Source organism: Lacerta agilis, chromosome 7, assembly GCF_009819535.1.
Source record: "Lacerta agilis isolate rLacAgi1 chromosome 7, rLacAgi1.pri, whole genome shotgun sequence".
Taxonomy (NCBI): domain Eukaryota; kingdom Metazoa; phylum Chordata; class Lepidosauria; order Squamata; family Lacertidae; genus Lacerta; species Lacerta agilis.
The window spans coordinates 60761442-60780323 of NC_046318.1; the positions used below are offsets into that span (position 1 = coordinate 60761442).

At 40.8% G+C, this 18882-nt stretch overlaps 1 protein-coding gene across 3 annotated transcripts; it reads left to right on the forward strand.

Annotated features, from left to right (window-relative positions):
• The first annotated feature begins 4166 nt into the window (after positions 1-4166).
• On the forward strand, positions 4167-15341 carry OSGIN2 (oxidative stress induced growth inhibitor family member 2). Of its 3 annotated transcripts, none has more exons than XM_033155527.1 (6): positions 4167-4305; positions 7834-7988; positions 10107-10243; positions 11280-11471; positions 12284-12375; positions 13822-15341. In XM_033155527.1, exons 1-6 carry the CDS (start codon positions 4262-4264, stop codon positions 14861-14863), a joined length of 1662 nt encoding a protein of 553 aa, XP_033011418.1. In that variant the 5' UTR covers positions 4167-4261; the 3' UTR covers positions 14864-15341. The 3 variants fall into 3 exon arrangements, with proteins under 3 accessions (XP_033011418.1, XP_033011419.1, XP_033011420.1); XM_033155528.1 differs by lacking the exon at positions 4167-4305 and adding an exon at positions 4802-4886; XM_033155529.1 differs by lacking the exon at positions 4167-4305 and adding an exon at positions 5404-5517.
• Positions 15342-18882: the final 3541 nt, after the last annotated feature.

An 18882-nucleotide genomic window follows, 5' to 3' on the forward strand; every position in this document is an offset into this window, starting at 1 on the left:
GGAGCTAGAAAAATGTCTCGTCTGTAGTGGAAGGGATTTGTTTATGGAATGACAGTGTTCATTTCTATTTTTAACCAGGCTGCTTGTTTTTATGTAACTAAAGGGCCGATTCCTGCAATTGCTTTGGGGGTTATTTAATTATTTTACCATATTTATTTTTAATTAAACATGAAGCCTTGCCACACAACCATATTATTTACACAATAAATCTGCTTTGTTAATGCAAGATACAAGTATCAACACCTTTCCTTAGCAGCGAATCTGCAATACTATGTTATTGTGAAAGTGCAATCTCTACTCAACAAACCAATTATTGCAGAAGGACCTAGAGTACTTAATTTACTTTTCACATTGTTATCAATTTTATTTAATGTAATACAACCCTTGCATCACTTCTGAACTACCTATATGGGGTCTGGCTGCTCACTTGGGAGGAGGGAGCCTTGAAGCCAAGTTATTTAAATATTAGCCTGATCCGAAAGACCAGTGCAAAGAGCTACTGCTGACACCGACAAGGCTCTCTTATGCTGGCTATCAAATGTATTCTCCCAGAGCCAAAGCACTGGTAGCCAAAACAGAATGTTGGCTCACTATTGGAAAGAAGAGGCCAGGAAATAGGAAGGAGGGGATAAAATAGAATGTCCTGGAAAATGGCATGGCTTGAACACAGAAGCACTCCACTGTGTCAACATTTTATTACAGGTCCAACTTGTTGAACCCTATTCACCAATCTAAACTATGTGTGAATATGACCCTATTAACCCTTGGACTTGAACAGGAGACTGTAGGAGCAGACTAGTAAGTCTTTATTTTTCATAAATTGCTCAATTAAGATTCCGTTAGGATTCATTCAATCCAAATTATTATCTAGAAACAAAATTTACAAGAAAATGTGTTAAAGGTTCTGTTTTTTAAGACTGATCAACCATAGTATTTGACTATTTGTGCTAGCATTTGTGTTTAAAGAGTAGGCTACAAATTTAATTGAAAAACTGTAATGGATAACGTTCATAGCCCTTTAGGTTGTTTTTTTAAATGCCCTAATCTTAATACTTTTAAGTCCCATCGCTTTGTCGCTTATATTCCGTGTGATATAAAGATGAACAAATGCAGAGGAATTCACTGAACACAGCATATCCCTCAGGAACTTGCATGGCAGACTAAAACACTGCTGTTCTGTTTACAGCATTAGGAAAGGAACAATTAGACATTGAATCTAATAATCCCCCAGTACATGTGCCAGGAAATCAAATACACGGAGAATTTTAGAAAAAAAGGATAAACTGTACTACAAGGGATAGTAGAATGGAATTATTCTTCAACAGGGAAGCATTTATATTCCCATGACTTATTTGCATTTAATCTTCCTGAATATAGGTTTGTAAAAACTCTTTTAATTCAATCAATCTTTATTTTTAAATAAAACAGGTTATGGCCATTTCCATTGTGCAGCTGTGGTTCAGTCAGCTACAACATACAAATTTTGGTTACCTTGGCCTTGCACCGCTGCCGAAATCACACAACCACCTAACTTGCTTTTTACCTTACTTGCCACTGCAGCTGATGTCAGGAGTGAGTCAGCAGTAATCAGAGTAAGTGAAGTCAGCTCTTATTTTTTTTAAGAATATAAATGTTTATTATTGTTTTACAAAATGTACAGTATTAAGCAGTAAGTTACAAATAAAGATAAAGAATTGTACAACACAACCAGTTACAATTATTGTGTTTCTTAACTTCTAATACATTTTCTTCTTTTGTTGTTACCCCTATCCAGTATCCAATTCCATGGTGAAGTCAGCTCTTTATTAGAAAAAAACACACACACCAGGATCTTCACAGGGGTGCCAGGCCTAATGAGCACAGCAACTCTGCCTAAGTCCCCTCCTCTCCAGGGTTTACCCCAAGCAATGAGAGACTGCGCCTGTGTGCCTTTGCTCCTTTCACTTCATGCCTCTCTTGGTCCTGGTGGGAGACGGGAAGGAGGGGAGCTTGTTACAGCAGGAGGGAGAGAATGTGCTTCTACACCAGCCTGACTTATCTCTGCCTCTTGGCCTCCCTCCTCCCCTGCTTCTTCTGGACTTCTCTCTGACACAACTTTCCCAGCTCACTGTTACCTCTTCAGCTTCCGACACCTTCTCCCTCTGACCACTCATTGCCATCCCACCACCACTCCCTAGGCTTTGAGCCTTCTTCCCTTGGAGGTTCCTCCCACCATTCCTCTGCATCCAACCAGTCCATGACATCTGAGATACTTTGTCAGGCAGGGCTACCCTCTTGCTTGTAAAATGCTAGTATAATTGGTTCGCTATTTTGTCACTGATATCCAGATGATCCAGGGAAGATGCAAATGTGATATTCTTCAGTGGTGCTAATAGTTTTGGTCAAGAACTGGTGCTGGTTCCTAAATAATTGTGCATCTAGCATCCCCCCCCCCACTAGGATACAATTTATTTAAAAAAAAACTCACGATCAATGCTAAATTTTACACAACAACCTTGTGACTGGGTGATGGCATCTCTCTGAGAAGGAAAAATGTTAGGGAGATAAGGATTAAAATGGGGGGCATTATCAGAAGTGGGATGTTCTAGAAGTTCTCTGATCGTTGGTTTGGCACTTGGGTAGAATAGTTAAAGCTTCTGTAATGGATATACTTTTGTGATTATCTATGCATTATATGTGCAAAACAGCTGATGAACTCGTGGCAGCCTCGTGTCTTTGAGCCACACATCCTGCAGGAAGTGCTGGATTCAGAAATGGTGAGAGTTGGTGGGGAACACAACCTTAATCTTAAATGCTGTTTCCTCTCTGAAAGGTTCCACCAAGTATCGTCCAACACATGTGGGACGAAGGCCCACTGAAAACCCAAATTACTTAGTGGGAAAGTACTGACTGTTATCTGTTAATGATACTTCAGCTGATGTGCACCACCCACCCCATAATAGCTGGGAATGAGACACAAGATGCCAGGCAGGGGACATTCAGGACCCAGAAGCCCAGGTGCCGAGAGGAGGCATCCACCTGCCAAGGAGGACAATGGGAAAGAGATAAAGGTGCTTAAAAAAAATCCTTTGGGGAATTATAGGAACAGCACTACCCAAACGGTATAGAAATTTATTCATGTGACTACAGCTGCAAAAATGTTACTTGTCCAAAAATGGAAATAAGAGGTCCCAGCGAAAGAAGAATGGATACAAAAAGCTTATGGAATATGCAAATGGAAAAACTTACCGGAAAAATAAGGAATCAAGATAACAATCTTTTTATAGAAGAATGGAAATGATTTATTGAATGTTTACAAATAAATTGTAAACAGATAAGAACATTGGCAAAATTATTGTAATAACCTGCAGTTTTTTTAAAAAAAGAGTATACATTTAAAGTAGATGAATAAATGAGTAAATGTTAATTTGGAATATGCGGAAAATATATATAAAAAATATTTAAGGTACCGCATAAAGAGGGGGTGGGGAGGAAGTCGAGTTTTGAAATGTTAAAATTTCAGCTGTAAAACTATAGCAGCAGCAGTACTTGCACCGCCTCCCTCAGGCTCCGCGTGCCTACACGTGAGAATGTTGTTCGGAAATGGGGAAGAGGGTGTTGAAAAAAAGAAGCGTGTAGAGACGGTGGTGACATCCGGTCGAGTTCATGGAGTTGGGGGGGACGGGGACGACAGAAGCCAAGGAAACGGCGCCACTTATGGAAACCAACGAGGCGTCGATAAACCCCGATGCATCCCCCCCCGCCCCCGCCGCCGCCCCTTTCGACTCCCTCGCGACCTCGTTATGTACGCGGCGTATCTGCTGCGCAACCCCCCATCACTTCCCGCTCGCAGGCGACTTTCATCTCTTATCACATGGTGTCGCCGTCAAGCAGCAGCGGCGGCCGTTGTTGGGGACAGCGGCCCTCCTTTCCCCGCCCCCCCCCTCGGAGTAGTCGCTCCTCCGCTGAGGACCGCGAGGAAGGCGTTGGCGGGGTGTGAGGCGCCTCCCTCCCCTTCCTCCGCCGCCGCCGCCGGTGCGAGGCGGAGGCTCCTCCCTCGCTCCCGTGTGACTGGCCTAGTGCCGCATGTGAGGCAAGAAGGCGGGAGGGAGGGAGAGGCGCCGGGCCGACAGCGGCCCCCAGTGCGGTGGTGGCGGGAGGGAGAACAAGAGGCGGCGGAGGAAGAGCAACGGCCACATCCCCCCCATCTGCCGCCGAGTGACCTGCCGCCTCGACTCTTCTTCTCTTCCCCCCTCCCCCTCCCCACCCCCGCTAATCCCTCATGACGGTTTGGTGCTGCCGGTGTTCCCTGGCCGGTCACTTCAGGTAACGCTTATTCGCCAGGCCGGCTGAGGGAAATAGGTTTGTGGGTCAAGGGGGGGGGGACGGCGTGGGGGGAAAGAGAGAGAGAGAGAAAGAAAAGGCGCCTTCCATCCTCCCCTTTCTCTTCCGGCTCCTCCCTCTCCTCTCAGACCCGGCAAATTGACGCGATGTGGGAGTCCGCGCGGGATGCCTTCCTGCCCGCTGCTGCTCCTCAGCCGGCCGGCCGGCCTGCGCTTCAATGAGGAGGAGCGAAGGAGGAAGGTCACGGGGTCGGACGGGGACGCGCGCGCGCGCGCACTGTAAGAGGAGGAAGGGAGGTGAGGTGCTTTGAAGAGCATCCTGGAGGCGCGGAGGGGACTTGGGTGGTGGTGCTGAGGAGGGAGGGAGGAAGGGAGAGGCGAAGGTGTGCAAGGTAAGGTGTGTTGCTGGCTGATGCTCCTAAGGACGAGGGAAGGGAGGAGGCCCACCCAAACGAGCCACACGAAAAGGAACATTGCCTTTCCATAGATGATGATGATGATGGCAGCGGCGGATTTCTGAATGGCCAAGATGGGTCGTGATTTGAAATGTTGCATGACAAGCAGGTAGGCTTGGAAATTGCCTCTCTGCAACATACATGGCATTTATGTGCACACATAGTGTGTGGGTGACGTGGGTGGTGGTGTAGTCTAAACCACTGAGCCTCTTGGGCTTTCTGATCGGGAAGTCGGTGGTTCGACTCTGCAAGATGGGGTGAGCTCCCATTGCTCTGTCCCTGCTTTTGCCAACCTAGCAGTTCAAAAGCACACCAGTGCAAGTAGATAAATAGGTAGCGCAGCAGTGGGAAGGTCAATGGTGTTTCCGTGCGCTCTGGCACTCGTCATGGTGTCCCGTTGCACCGGAAGCGGTTTAGTGATGCTGGCCACATGACCCAGAAAGCTGTCTGTGGACAAACGCCAGCTCCCTTGGCCTGAAAGCGAGATGAGCGCTGCAACCCCATAGTCGCCTTTGACTGGACTTAACCGTCCAGGGGTCCTTTACCTTTATATAAACACACACACACGCCACCCCACTTGTTCGTGTATACAATATATTTCTATTTATCTTCCATGAATAAAACAGCAAAAGAGGCTTTGGGCACTTTAAAAGACTTAACACGTTCAGTATTGTGTAAGCTTTTAGAGACTAGGGTACGCTTCACTTCTGGAGATTCTTCCATGATGAAACTAGTTGTAGGTAAGATACTGTGCAGGTCTACCTTTGTTTAGGCACTGATCATCCCCATTGCTGCTTCACTTTAGTCTTTTACTTCTTGAGACCATTCCATGGAACGGTATATGGACTGGGAATTTCCATAGGCATGCCTTTAATATTGGGTGGAAGAGAAGAGAAAAAATCCTTCCCGTTCTTGGATTTTGATTAAATATTACAGTTGCAGGCTAAATTTATAGACATAGAATGGAGCAAAATGATACTTTCTGGTAGTCAACTGGTAAAAGAATGTCTTCAGAAAGTTAGGCTATCCTAGACTTCAAGTCCCAGACTATTGTACAGCCAGAAATAATTTTACCAAATGCCCATAACTCATAGCCTGTATCTCTGGAAATTTAAATTGATGGGTAGATAGTAGGTCAACTCTGAAAGGGTGTTGAAGACCTCATCATGGTTTTCTGAAAATTTTTTCTGAATTTTTTGGACAAATTTCATAGGGATCTTTCAGATGTTACTTATAGTAGCTGACACCACCCAAAAAGGGTATGCAGTCATTTGTTTTGTGGGTTACAGTGCAGCATTTGCAGTTTAGTTTCTGCTGTAATTACTGGTGGCGTTTGGTGTAAGGTGGCTGGCTGGAATATTTGCTAGTGCTATCATGCTAACTGTCTTCTTGGCATAAGCAAGCATAACTTAACTGCCATATACCCGGTACATAGCAAACTCTTTTAAACAGATGTTGTGTTACGTCATATCCTGTATTTTAAATATCTGAACATATTTCCTGTGAAGATGAATATGTAACTAATGGACTTGTGTAGTGTAGAAAAGGTGTTATTGATGCTGATTTTTACTGGTGTAAGAACAGAATGAGACTCCTGCTGGAGCAGACCAGGGGCCCATCTAGTTGTGCATCCTTTTGTCCACAGATGCGTGTAAAAAGCCCATGAATACTTTTTTCCTTTAGCTTTTAATGTAAAACTCCATAGATTACAAAGGAGGATGGGAGAAAAAGGTACACTTGTCAGCGTGCAGACATTGTGGTTTTTGCAAAACAACATAGCTTCCTTTGGTTTGAAGCCAAAACAGAGATGTGGAACCTATGAAGCTTTATTGAGATATATTCTGCAGAAAAGTAGGTGCCTATATTTAAACCATTTAAATGACCTGATGGTTGACAGCAAGCATAGAATTAGTTCCAATTTTCTGTGGTTTCTGTTATTTTAACCATGAATTTACCACATGTACGGCATTGGAGAGTTTGTCCTAAGCTTAATCTGTATCTTTAGCTGCATATAAGTATGTTTCCATGCATGAATGTCCTGTGTGATTTTTAGTTCCAAGGAGGCAGACAACTGTATTCTGGATGAGGTTGCATGAGCTTTACCAAGGGAAGGAAAATGCTTGAGGCTGACATATGCCGACTGTAGGACTGTGCAAAAGCAGCCCTAGAGCCAGCAGTGTCTACCTAAATATTAGCTTAGAGGTGGATTTGATGGGAAATACAATTAGTGTCTGAGTTGGCAGATTCCTGGATTGTAGGAGGAGGGAGGGAACCAACTGCAGAACTGTACATTTCCATTCAAATTCTTGAGGAAGCGCTTGCATTGCACTTAGATTATGCAATGACTTATTCTTAGAAGCTATTTTGGAACCAATTCATACATTCTTCTTAATAAATATCTTGGTTTCGATCCAATGATCCTTTGAGTGGCACTCAGTTCATGGCATACTCTCTCTGGTGGAAGGGAGAAGGCAATTTTTTGCTGATTCTCCCTGCAGCTGCCCCACCAAAATGTGCCCTGGAGGATTCAGGAACCATCTGGAAGGTGTGGGAGGGAGAAGGGGAAGTCAGCAAAAAAAAAAACCTCCTCCCTTATACCAATGGGTGTGTCCTCTGGGTTCAAAACACAAATAGAAGGAGCCTTCTGTAGAAGAGAAAGTAAGGATCCAAGTCACAAACATTAGTTAATATATCAAAAAATTAATGTAGATTCATAGACATTTAAATGCATGACCAGTTACCTCTGAGTATTATAGAAATTGTATCAGACAATTTATTGTAAAAGAAATCTGTGTCACTCAACATGCACACTCGTCTGTCCATATAGTAAACATACCGGTATATGAGTAAAAAAAAAACCCACTTTTTCCTTGTAGGATTCCAAAATAGCAGTATCAGTTTAGGAAAAGTCACAGTGGATTTGCAACTCTGAAATTTTCCTAAATGCTGACGGACTTCTTTTGCTAATATATTATCAGGCCAATGACTTTATATTAACTTAAGTTTATTTTATTAAGAATGTGTTGTGATGAACTGATTTATTTCCTTTTAAATAGAAACTACTGTAGCCCCGAAACCGAAGGACACTTTTTGAATTCCTTAGTGCAGTATTTTGGTGACAGCTTTGGGACAAATGTTAAAACAATGCCCTTACTAGAAGAAGCTACTCTACCTGTGGACCCACCACTGAGTTTGCCAGTGGTAGTAATAGGTGAGTTATTCTCAGAATTTCAGTATATGAATAAGAATCTAAAATATTGAATGTGTTTGAAATTTATTAATTATAATTTAACAACCTTGCCTTATCATGGACTGCTTATTAAGTTGTGATATAATTGAGATTTCTAGTTATCCTATTATACAGGTATATTGTGATTAGATACTGTTGGAAAAATATTTGAGCTATAATGGTTTGAGAGCCAGTTTGGTGTAGTGGTAAGGAGCGGCAGACTCGTAATCTGGGGAACCGGGTTCGTGTCTGCACTCCTCCACATGCAGCTGCTGGGTGACCTTGGGCTAGTCACACTTCTCTGAAGTCTCTCAGCCCCACTCACCTCACAGAGTGTTTGTTGTGGGGGAGGAAGGGAAAGGAGAATGTTAGCCGCTTTGAGACTCCTTCGGGTAGTGAAAAGCGGGATATCAAATCCAAACTCTTCTTCTTCTTCTTCTTCTTCCTCCATAACTGGGAAAAAGGTAATGTTGTATAGTAGAATAGGAAATGCCAAAGTGCACCTCCTTGTCACTGAATCTAGCTCTTTGGGGCCCTATATACCCATTACATGCAACCTGGTCATGTCCATGAAGGAGCAGCTGCTCTAATGCTCACTTTCCTCTCCTCTCCCCTCCCCATTTCTTTTTCCTTTTGTATCATGTCTATTTGATTATGAGTCTAGCAGTTCAAAAGCATGCCAGTGCAAGTAGATAAATAGGTACTGCTGTGGCAGGAAGGTAAACGGCGTTTCCGTACGCTCTGGTTTCTGTCACGGTGTTCCGTTGCGCCAGAAGCGGTTTAGTCATGCTGGCCACATGATCCGGAAAGCTGTCTGCAGACAAACGCCAGCTCCCCTGGCCTGAAAGCGAGATGAGCACCACAACTTCATGATCGCCTTTGACTGGACTGAACCGTCCAGGCGTCCTTTACCAGTGCTTTATCTTTTTGTATCTGAACAGCACTTCAACAAAAATTAAGCACTTTTTAAAAAGTATCTAACATCAAGAACATAGAACTCATGTAATCAAAATGAGAGGACTCAAGCACCTCTGCTTTTTAGGGAGAGTAGAGTGTTTCATCCTTAGCTGTTTTTCTGTTTCCAGTTGGCCGCCCCTCCTACTTCGGGTGGGGGAGGAAACAACTTGGGAGGCCAGTTTTTGAACGGCAAAATAGCTTTGTCTGCATATTTGGTGACTGGGAGAATATCTGTAATTGGGACTTATTAAAACCATGAAACAATGAAACAAATTTCTTGTTATACAGTAATTGGAATAAAATATGTAGCCTGCAAAGAGGTTAGATGTTTTATATTAGATGTTAACCTAGAAGTGGAAGTGGTTTGGATTATACTGTTGAAGGAGGAAGTACTATTATTTTACGATATCTGAGGCTCTATGCTACCCTAGGATCAATTTCGGTCACATGATGCTATGCAAATATTGTTCTAAAGTGCTGCAGATGGTTTTTCAATCTTTTCACAACACGAGGTATCTCGTTGCTAGGAAAAGAGTCTTCCCCACCCACCCATAACACTCCTTCAATTTACAATAGCAACAAACTTGTTTTGTAAAAAGTAACAAATTGTAATCAAATGCAGGTTCAAAGCAATTACATTATCAACAACTAATTACCTATAAACTAATTAAAACTATATTATATTGTGAAATAAACTTGTATATCAGCTCAAAAAGCCAACAAACTTCACATTAAATGAAAAAGTAATCTGGCTCCACTTTAACAGCAAAAGTAAAATTTTATTTTACATGTCTGATTATCTAGCTAAATACGTGTGGACCCAAGGGACTTTTAGCTCTTACTTCTGCCACTATTCAGAAAGTTGGCAACCAATAAGCAGATCAGTGTTGGTATAGTCAGAAATTCAGTGATCAGAATTGAGGTAATATACTTGGCAAATAATATTCTATATCTGCAAAAATACTAGGCATCCTATAGCAAAAGCTGTGCTCTTTTAAATTCCTTGATTGAAATGAGGGGGAGATAAGCATGTTTTTGACTTTCATGGCTTAAAGTCATTATCTTGGTCATTATCTTGGTCCAGATTACAAGATATAATTTTAAACTTTAGTAAATCTTATATAATTTTTAAAATACCATTAGGTAATGGACCATCGGGAATTTGCCTCTCTTACATGCTGTCTGGATACAGGCCATATTTGTCTCCTGCAACAGAACATCCAAATCCTATTTTGCATAATAAATTAAAAGAAGCTAGTCATCTTTCTATTGTTGATCAGGTAAGCTACCACTTATGAAATTACACATTTAATTGTATATCAGGACTGGAAGAAAAGTGCACTACATATATAATATACAATTACATTCTCTTAGCTTGGAAAAATTAGTTCACATTTCTGATGTGCATCATGGTGGAGGCAGAGTATTCTGCTTTTCTCAGGTTTTTCAGTGTCAAATAGGACTTGGGGATCCAAAAAGCCTTTTTTTAATGACAATCCTATGTATTTAAAATATAAGAACTGCCTCCAAAATCTATCTTGTTTGGCACTCTGCCTCCAACAACAAATGTTCCCAGGAAGTTCTCATTACCAAACCTGGTAATGAGAAATGTACTATATCAAAATACAGAGGTCCAATGTTTAGGCATTGTGTCAAATAACCATTAATATACCTGTGTTCCATGAAAAACAGACTTGTATCACCTTAAAGACTAACAGATTTATTTTTGCAGGAGCCCAGAAAAGGGTGATCTGTGACCCTCCAGGTGTTGCTGGACTACAACTCCCACCATCCCTGACAATTGGCCATGCCAATTGGACTCTGACAAGAGTCCAGTAACACCTGCAAGGCCACAGGTTGTGAACTTAGCTGATGGGGTTCAGTATACACCACTCTAATGAGTGATATGACAGAGATGAGCTATTGCTGAAAATGGTTTTAGGCATCATGAAGCCCACTTGGACTTCCCCAAATGATTAGTCTCGTTTCATCATCTAAAAATAGACTAACCACATGACGTACAGAAAGCATGCTATCAATTCCTTGTATCAATTGCAGTTCAAACTTGATTCCATTAAAATCATTCCCAAGGGTTTAAGTGTGTAATCAATGGGGGGAAGCCAGATGACATAATGAAGCTTGTTTGCACTCATTGTGAACAGGAAACCAAGGGATAAAAGCAAACAAGTTTGGTACATCTGATATCTATATATAGCAATGCCTGAGAAACATGATAGTTAAAGCTCTTTTACTGCACATTATGTTATATTCTAAGGGAAATTTACATTGCCATTTAAAACTGTCTTCTCAAATTAGGAGTTGGAGTACTTGGCTGAAGGTCTAGAAGGACGCTCTACGAATCCTGTTGCAGTTCTCTTTGACACACTGCTTCATCCAGATGCTGACTTTGGATTTAACTATCCACCTGTTCTTGACTGGAAACTGGAACCAGAGCACTATATCCCTCATATGGTGCTTGGCAAAGGACCACCTGGTGGTGCTTGGCATGTGAGAACTTTTCCATTTTGCTGTTGGAACCACATTTGATCAGAGAACTTCAGCTTACATGTTGGCTATGGGAACAATGGGTACCTACCACACATTGTTCCTGATTGGTTGTAAGTCCTGTGGCATGTACCCATTTCAAGAGGTTCATGTTTTGGAGCTGCATCATGGGGAGTGCCTTAATATTTTAAATGAATAAACCAACGTGTAAAGAATTCCATCACTTACATCACTTAATTATTTGGGCCAATACAATAATAATATAGCACAGACCATTTATCACCATCCCACCCCCCAAGAACTATCATCCTGCACAATTAGCTGAGGGCATTTTACCGTAGTAATAATTTTTTCTGAATATTGTGGGGATGCATAGTTGGCAAAATAGACCATGGAAGGCTAGAAATTAAGCCAAAGGCTGTAGGCTACCTGCTGTAGGAGATTTCCTCCTGACTTTATTTCCTTAGCTGTAATGTCTAGTGTAATTTGCTTTCGGGATCTTCTGGATCACTTGGGGAGTTCTCATACCAGCAGCAGATGTTGGGAATTGAAACTCCATGCTGTCCTGAAGATGTGCATGGCAAGCTGTCCCAAACATCACAACTGGAATAAGAAGAGTTGCCAAGTTGAAGCTTTCTGCAAAGCAGATAATATAGCACATAGACTGGTCCTTTAGAACATGATTCATGGGATTTCCCCCCTATTTGTTATGAAATGAAGCCTAACAATTTAACTTTGCTCCTAGGTAGGTGGAATGAGATGACCTTAAGCAATATTTTAAATATTTTGTGCTGGTATTATTTTCTTTTCCATAGAATATGCAAGGTTCCATGCTGACTATCAGTTTTGGAGACTGGATGGAATTACCTGGATACACATTTAAAGACTGGACTGCTACCAAGCGAAGGTGAGGACTGTAACATTCTTGTAATGACTGATGGGGGGGAAATTGCTTCTGTCAGTGGATGGAGAATCAAAAGTTTCAATGAGTTGTGATCTATTTTTCAAAAGTACAAGAAGCTCTTGTACATGTAATTTAATAATGCTAACAGCTTGTAAACAATGGGCTACCATTCTGACACTTGAGCTTAAGACATTTAATTTAATTTAATTTGTAGATTAGATAACCAGGGCTGCTGAATGAGATGGGACACAGAAGAGCCGACTGCCAAATTTTCTACCTCCCCTATTTTTGAAAAACTCACATAGTCTCAGCATTGACCTCTGTATTTTTGAGAATTCAGTAGTCAACTTAGCCTAGCATGTTTTTGCTCAGTTTAAGTACTTCTCACAATTGTGAGCAAAGGAGTGCCAGTGGATTCCGCTGAATGTGGTAAAAATACATGATTTCAGAATTTAAAGTTGAACTTAGCTGCTCATGATTTAAAAATTCCCTCTTGGGCAGCAAATTTAGGACCCTCCCTCCTTTGTTGTACATACTATAGAGTTTCATTGGGTTTTTTTTCTGGGAAAAGTATATCATAATTTCCCTGAAACCAAATCTTCTGTTACTACATAATTCTTTAAATATGTTTCATGCTTGCATTCATAACTAGATTGATTGTACTGCCAGTGGTTTTCAGACTTGTATGTTTAAAGAGCTAAGTAAAAATAATAAACTAGCTTTTTGGGGTTCCTGGGGTAGGACCTCAGGTATATGGCCTCAAATTGTTACTGTATATATATCGCATATGATCTACAGCCCTTCCATTCAATTCAGGGGCTGGAAATGTAAATACTATTTTATTTAATTGCAATATGGGGTTGATTGACAGGTGCATATGCAAAAGTCAGAAAAGAGTTTGAGCCATCACTCACAAATGTCTGTGCCTTGCTTGGAACATCATGCTTTGAAAGCTATTCGTCTGCATCTGCACATAACAGAAAGCCAAGAATCTTTGCTTAATAACCCATACTATACTGAACTGAACACCGATGCAGGACCACCATTGCTCCTGCTTCACTCCTCCCCTGTGTGAGCAGGGAAACAAACCAGGAAGGTGATAGCTTAGCATTATGTCCAAACTCCTGTTCATAGGTTTATTTTGCCCTAAAAAGCCAGGATTCATATCTCAACAACAAAGCATACATTAATGCTGGTTAAGCATCCTGGCTTGTTGGGGCAAAACAAATCCAGTATAAGCAGTGAAAACATTTCAAATACCGTAATAAATCATGCCAAAAAGAAAGAACAAATGTACCGATCTAATGCAGAAGCTGAAAATTCTTTCTGTAGCCATCTGACCTGAATATGGCAGTACAGTCACATTGCAAGTTTAGGGAGGTGTTCCTGTGGTGAATGTGAACGGTAAACTAAACGTGAATAATCAGATTTGATCTTTATCTTTTTCAGAAATATAAAGTGTGACAGAGTTCTGCCAGAGCAAATTGCTAGCTATTACAAGCACTATGTTAAAGTCATGGGCCTTCAAAAAAACTTCAGGGAAAACACGTACATAACATCTGTCTCAAGGCTTTACCGAGAACAGGACGATGAAGATGAAAGTGAAGTGAGTGAAGATGTTTTGCCACAACATTTGCAACTGGAAGAGCAAGGTGGACAGACTATACTGATCAAGAGAAACTGGGAAATCAGAGGTTATCAGAGGGCAGCAGATGGCTCTCATGTGCCATTCTGTTTGTTTGCTGAGAATGTTGTTCTTGCCACTGGAACTTTTGATTCTCCTGGCAGACTCCAAGTAGAAGGTGAAGACTTTCCTTTCGTTCTGCATTCCATATCTGAGTTTGGCGCTGCTGTCGACAAAGGAATATTATGTGGGAAAGCAGACCCAGTCTTGATCATAGGTGGTGGACTTACAGCGGCTGATGCAGTTCTGTGTGCTCATAACAACAACATCCCTGTAATTCATGCATTCCGTAGGAGGGTTACTGATCCAAGTTTGATTTTCAAACAGTTGCCTAAAAAGCTTTACCCCGAATACCATAAGGTCTACCATATGATGTGCACTCAGTCAGTCACTACAGACTATAATTTGCACCATGCTTATACCAGTTTTCCAGAACATCGGGTCCTTTCATTTCAGCCAGATATGAAATGTGTCCTGCAGAGTGCCTCTGGATTGAAGAAGATCTTAAAGTTCTCTGTAGCCTTAGTGTTAATAGGTTCTCATCCTAACCTATGCTTCCTGAAGGGCCAAGGCCAGGGTATAGGCCATAACCCAAATGAACCAATTACGTGCAAGGGTAACCCTATTGAAATTGATCCATATACATATGAGTGCACAAAGGAACCCAATCTTTTTGCAGTAGGTCCACTGATTGGAGACAATTTTGTACGTTTTTTAAAAGGGGGGGCACTGGGCATTACACGGCATTTGGTCACGAAGCAGAAGCATCAACTCATAGTTGAAAGAGAAGGAGATGGAGTTCCCTAAACCAAACAGCCATAGACATCATCTAAGGAACTACAGGCATATGCTAATAAGTGACCCATAACATCTAAAGTCATTGGCAGCCTTGTTTTTGTTATCCATAAGTGTTCTTCACTTTCATTGCCTTGTAGAGAATGAAACTACAGTATTCCAGCCTGTACAAAAATTGTTTTTACTGGAATTGCTTCCAGTTAAAAGAAACAGTAAATGATTATAAGTTGTGCAGATTTTATTTGGTTTTGTACGCTGATGAGAAAATAATTTACCACACTAGAGAAAAATGGTTTCTACTCATGAACTAATAGTTTTGCTATATAAAACTAGACCATGGTTGAAATATAGAAGCTTTTCTTTAAGACAAAGTAAAACAAATATTCAGCAGTTGATTTGCAGCAAGTACTTTATTTTACCCTTGGTTGTTGCGGGAAGTATTTATAACTTTTAAAATGGCCTGTAAAATAAAGATAGTTGCGAACGGAAACAGTTAAATGATACTCCAGATTGATATTCCAGCACAGTTGGTAGTTGGAGGCAGTTGTCGTAAGTATGCAGGCATGCCATATGAAAGGAATGATGTAGCACACTAGCCTCTTCTACAGTGGTGTAAAATGAAGTACTGCTTATGTAACAACGTTATGAGGGATCGCGTAATGGATTTACTGCTGTAGTAAAAACATTAATGACTGAAACAAATGTTTTATATTAATAACCTCCTCTGTCACAGGACTTTTATTTGTAAACAGCTCAGCATGGAAGCCTTGTTCAGTTTGAGCATCACAGGATTCTCAACATTCAAGATGTGCCTGATCTCTCTGGTCTCAAACAGAGCTAGTGTTGATTGGACGCACACAGCCCAGACCAGAGATGACTAAACTCACCTTTAGGTCCCTTTGAAATTGCTTTTTACCATGCACATCATGTTCCAATGTAGTATGTAAAGACAGGGAAACACCTGTAGTTTTCATTACTGCAGATCAACAATGATGAAATAAAAGTAGCTTGATTACAAGAATTGTAGCAATAAAAACCACAAGAAAAAGTATGTGGTTCCTTACATGCTACTAAATTATGTGAATTATGAATACCTTAAGTTCTAAAACTTTGATTTCAAAGGGTATTAAGCATACTTTCTTTGGATTTGCCCGTTAGCTGCATTCCTTGTGTATATGTGTCAGTTATGCATGTAGCAGTTTTCCCTCACCTTCAACACACAAATCACACCTGCCTTCAATAGTTTCCTTAGTCAGCTTCCCTGTGCATACTGTTTAATTGTTGGGGTTTGTTTCATTAAAGAAAACTTTTAAACCTATGTTTGCTCACAACGGAGGAACCATGAAAAAATGTGATCAAAATATAATTTAACAGTAATGTGTTTAATTTTGGGGACTAGGATTGCTCTACCACTATGAAGGTTACCCATCACTCCTAGCAAAGGAAAACATTTGCTGTAATTCAGATTATTCTCTTACGTGCTCTGCAGTATACAATAATATTTCTGAGTTCATGTTGCATGAGGAGCCTAAACGGTTGTACAAAATTAAGTTCAAATTTCCCTTTCCTTTTTTGCAAATCTGCCAGTTTACCATTTTGGGAGTTGGAACAGTAAACTAAAATCCAAGTGCATATGGAGAACTTCAGGGTTTTTGTTTTTTTATTAAAAAAAATCTAAACTGCCTTTTCTCTCTCTCTCACACACACAAAGCCTACTAGCACTTGGACTTGGAACTCAGGTTTTGAGGCCTCAGAGGCAGAGGCACGTACAAGTTAAGTTATTGTAAGCCAAAGAGGCAACACACTCTGTTCTTGATAGAGCTTGTACTGGGATAAATTGGGGGCATTTTGTTTTCTGTAGAGATCCCTTTCTGAGCAGCAAATCACTTTTTAAGCCTGGACAGTTTAAAAAGCAGATTGGAGATTGGGTAGTTTTGTGTCTTATGTTCAAGGAAAAATGGGTCCATAAGCCCAAATGCATTTATGCATCTGAATGATAGCTGCTGTATATTTTGTTACAAACTACCTTTGAAAAGAATTGTGAAATAATTCAATAAATGCAAAAGCATAAGGACTACCCAAAGCTAATTTATTGGAGTACTTTTATCTGCTTGCTTTTCTGCCAGAATACAGCATTATACCAGTTAATATTCCCTCTTCCAAGCCTTTGGTAATGCAGAAAGTGTTAGGATCTTGCAAATGTTTCTAAATCAAGTAAACCAATAAAAATATTTAACTGAGGTTCTGCCCCCTAGCATAAAGCCTGCCCCCCCAACCACATAAATCCTGGCTGTGCCCATGACAGTCTCCCTGTAATATTGGCATAATATTGTCTATGGTGTTGCACTTGCACTGTAGTGTTCTCAATTTATTATTGCCAGGAAGAGCAGGGCTCTGATAAAACCGCAAGTGGAATGAAAAGGGTAAGCTTCACTAATGAAAGCAACATAAAGAACCAAGCATGTGCTGTTTTGCAACACGACGCAGCTGAACAAGTTACATTAGTCTCGTTAGCCTCTTATGTCGATAGTTCTCAACCACCCAGATACTAATGTTAAGCTTCTCTTTGCAAAGGTGCTTTGCTATGAAATTAAATACAGATTGCAGGTTCAAAAATATTCAAAATAAGCCTCTGGATTGTGGTTTTTTTATTGACTGAAGTGATACCAAGAAATTATGCAAGTGCTTTTATGTAAGTGGAAATTAAATTAGGGCAGGAAAAGCTGTCAGTTGCTGATATTTTTAGAAGGATTTGGTTTTGTAAATTGACGGTCCTTATTTTAAATCCTTGGAGGCAATAATTTATAATTAATTGAAAAATTGTAATAATGGAAGTCACATGTGTGACTCAAGACCCAATTAATGTAGAAGGATGTGACATCTTTAAACTCCATAGGTCAGATAATTGTGAATGAAAAGTTCATGTCTCTGGTAACTAACTAAAAAAGTGTCATGGTTGTATGTAATTTGCCTCTTTTTTTTTTTTTTTTTTACAGAACATAGTATTCCCGTCCATGCGTGTACTGGTTCAAGAATCCCCCACATCTGTAGTGTAGGAAGTTTCTGAAATTGGACCATAGGTCTCTCAGAACTGAGGCAATGATCAGCACTTTACCCTACACAGTAGTACCACCAAATGGCCTATTTTCACCCAGGAATGAGGGAAGACTTTCTTTTATACCTGCTTAAGCATCAGTTTGAGTTAGGCTCAACACGAGGACAGCATCCTCAATAATGTTCTAGTTTTCTAGTTCACTGTACTACAGATTTTGTGTAGAGGTGGCTAAAGTAGTTTCACTGTAATTGCTTGACCTGATTAAAAAGATGGAATCCTCTTTCCAGCTATTATTAGTGGCAGTTCTAATTCAAATATAAGAGGCATGATGACAGAACTGACTAGATCAACTTATTTCAAAACAGACTTGTTGCTAAAGCAGGGGGGGGGGAACATTTTAGTTACGGGTTAATGGCTGCCAAGGGGTGTGGTAGAAATTGGGGTGGTGTAATATTTCTAAGAGGGACGCGGGTGGCGCTGTGGGTTAAACCACAGAGCCTAGAGCTTGCTGATCAGAAAGTCGGTGGTTTGAATCCCCACAACAGGGTGAGCTCAAAATTCTGAGAACCAAACAAAAGATTTCCCATACTAATAATTTACTAAAAGGATCAAAGCCAATTTGAGAGGTGCAAAATGGTACAGAAGTGAGCAATACCCATGTTACAAATCCCATGTTGCCATTTGACAATTCTGATAGTCATCATACCATACAAAAAAAAGGTTAAAACAAATGTGCTTTTAAAAAAAAGAACCTTTTTGCTTTAAAATTTTGGATAGAGAATGCAAGTTGAAAAAGAATTCCAAAGGCTTTGTGTGCTATAACTATTGATGGGCAAACTCCCCTTAGCAAGTCTCTGCACCCTCCCTCTCAAACTCTGAAAATAACTTGGGCCCTTTCAAACCCAGTTCTGAGCCTATTTGGTCTTGATGTCATTGGTAGTACAACAAGGTTTGATCCTTCCTGCAACTTTCCCAA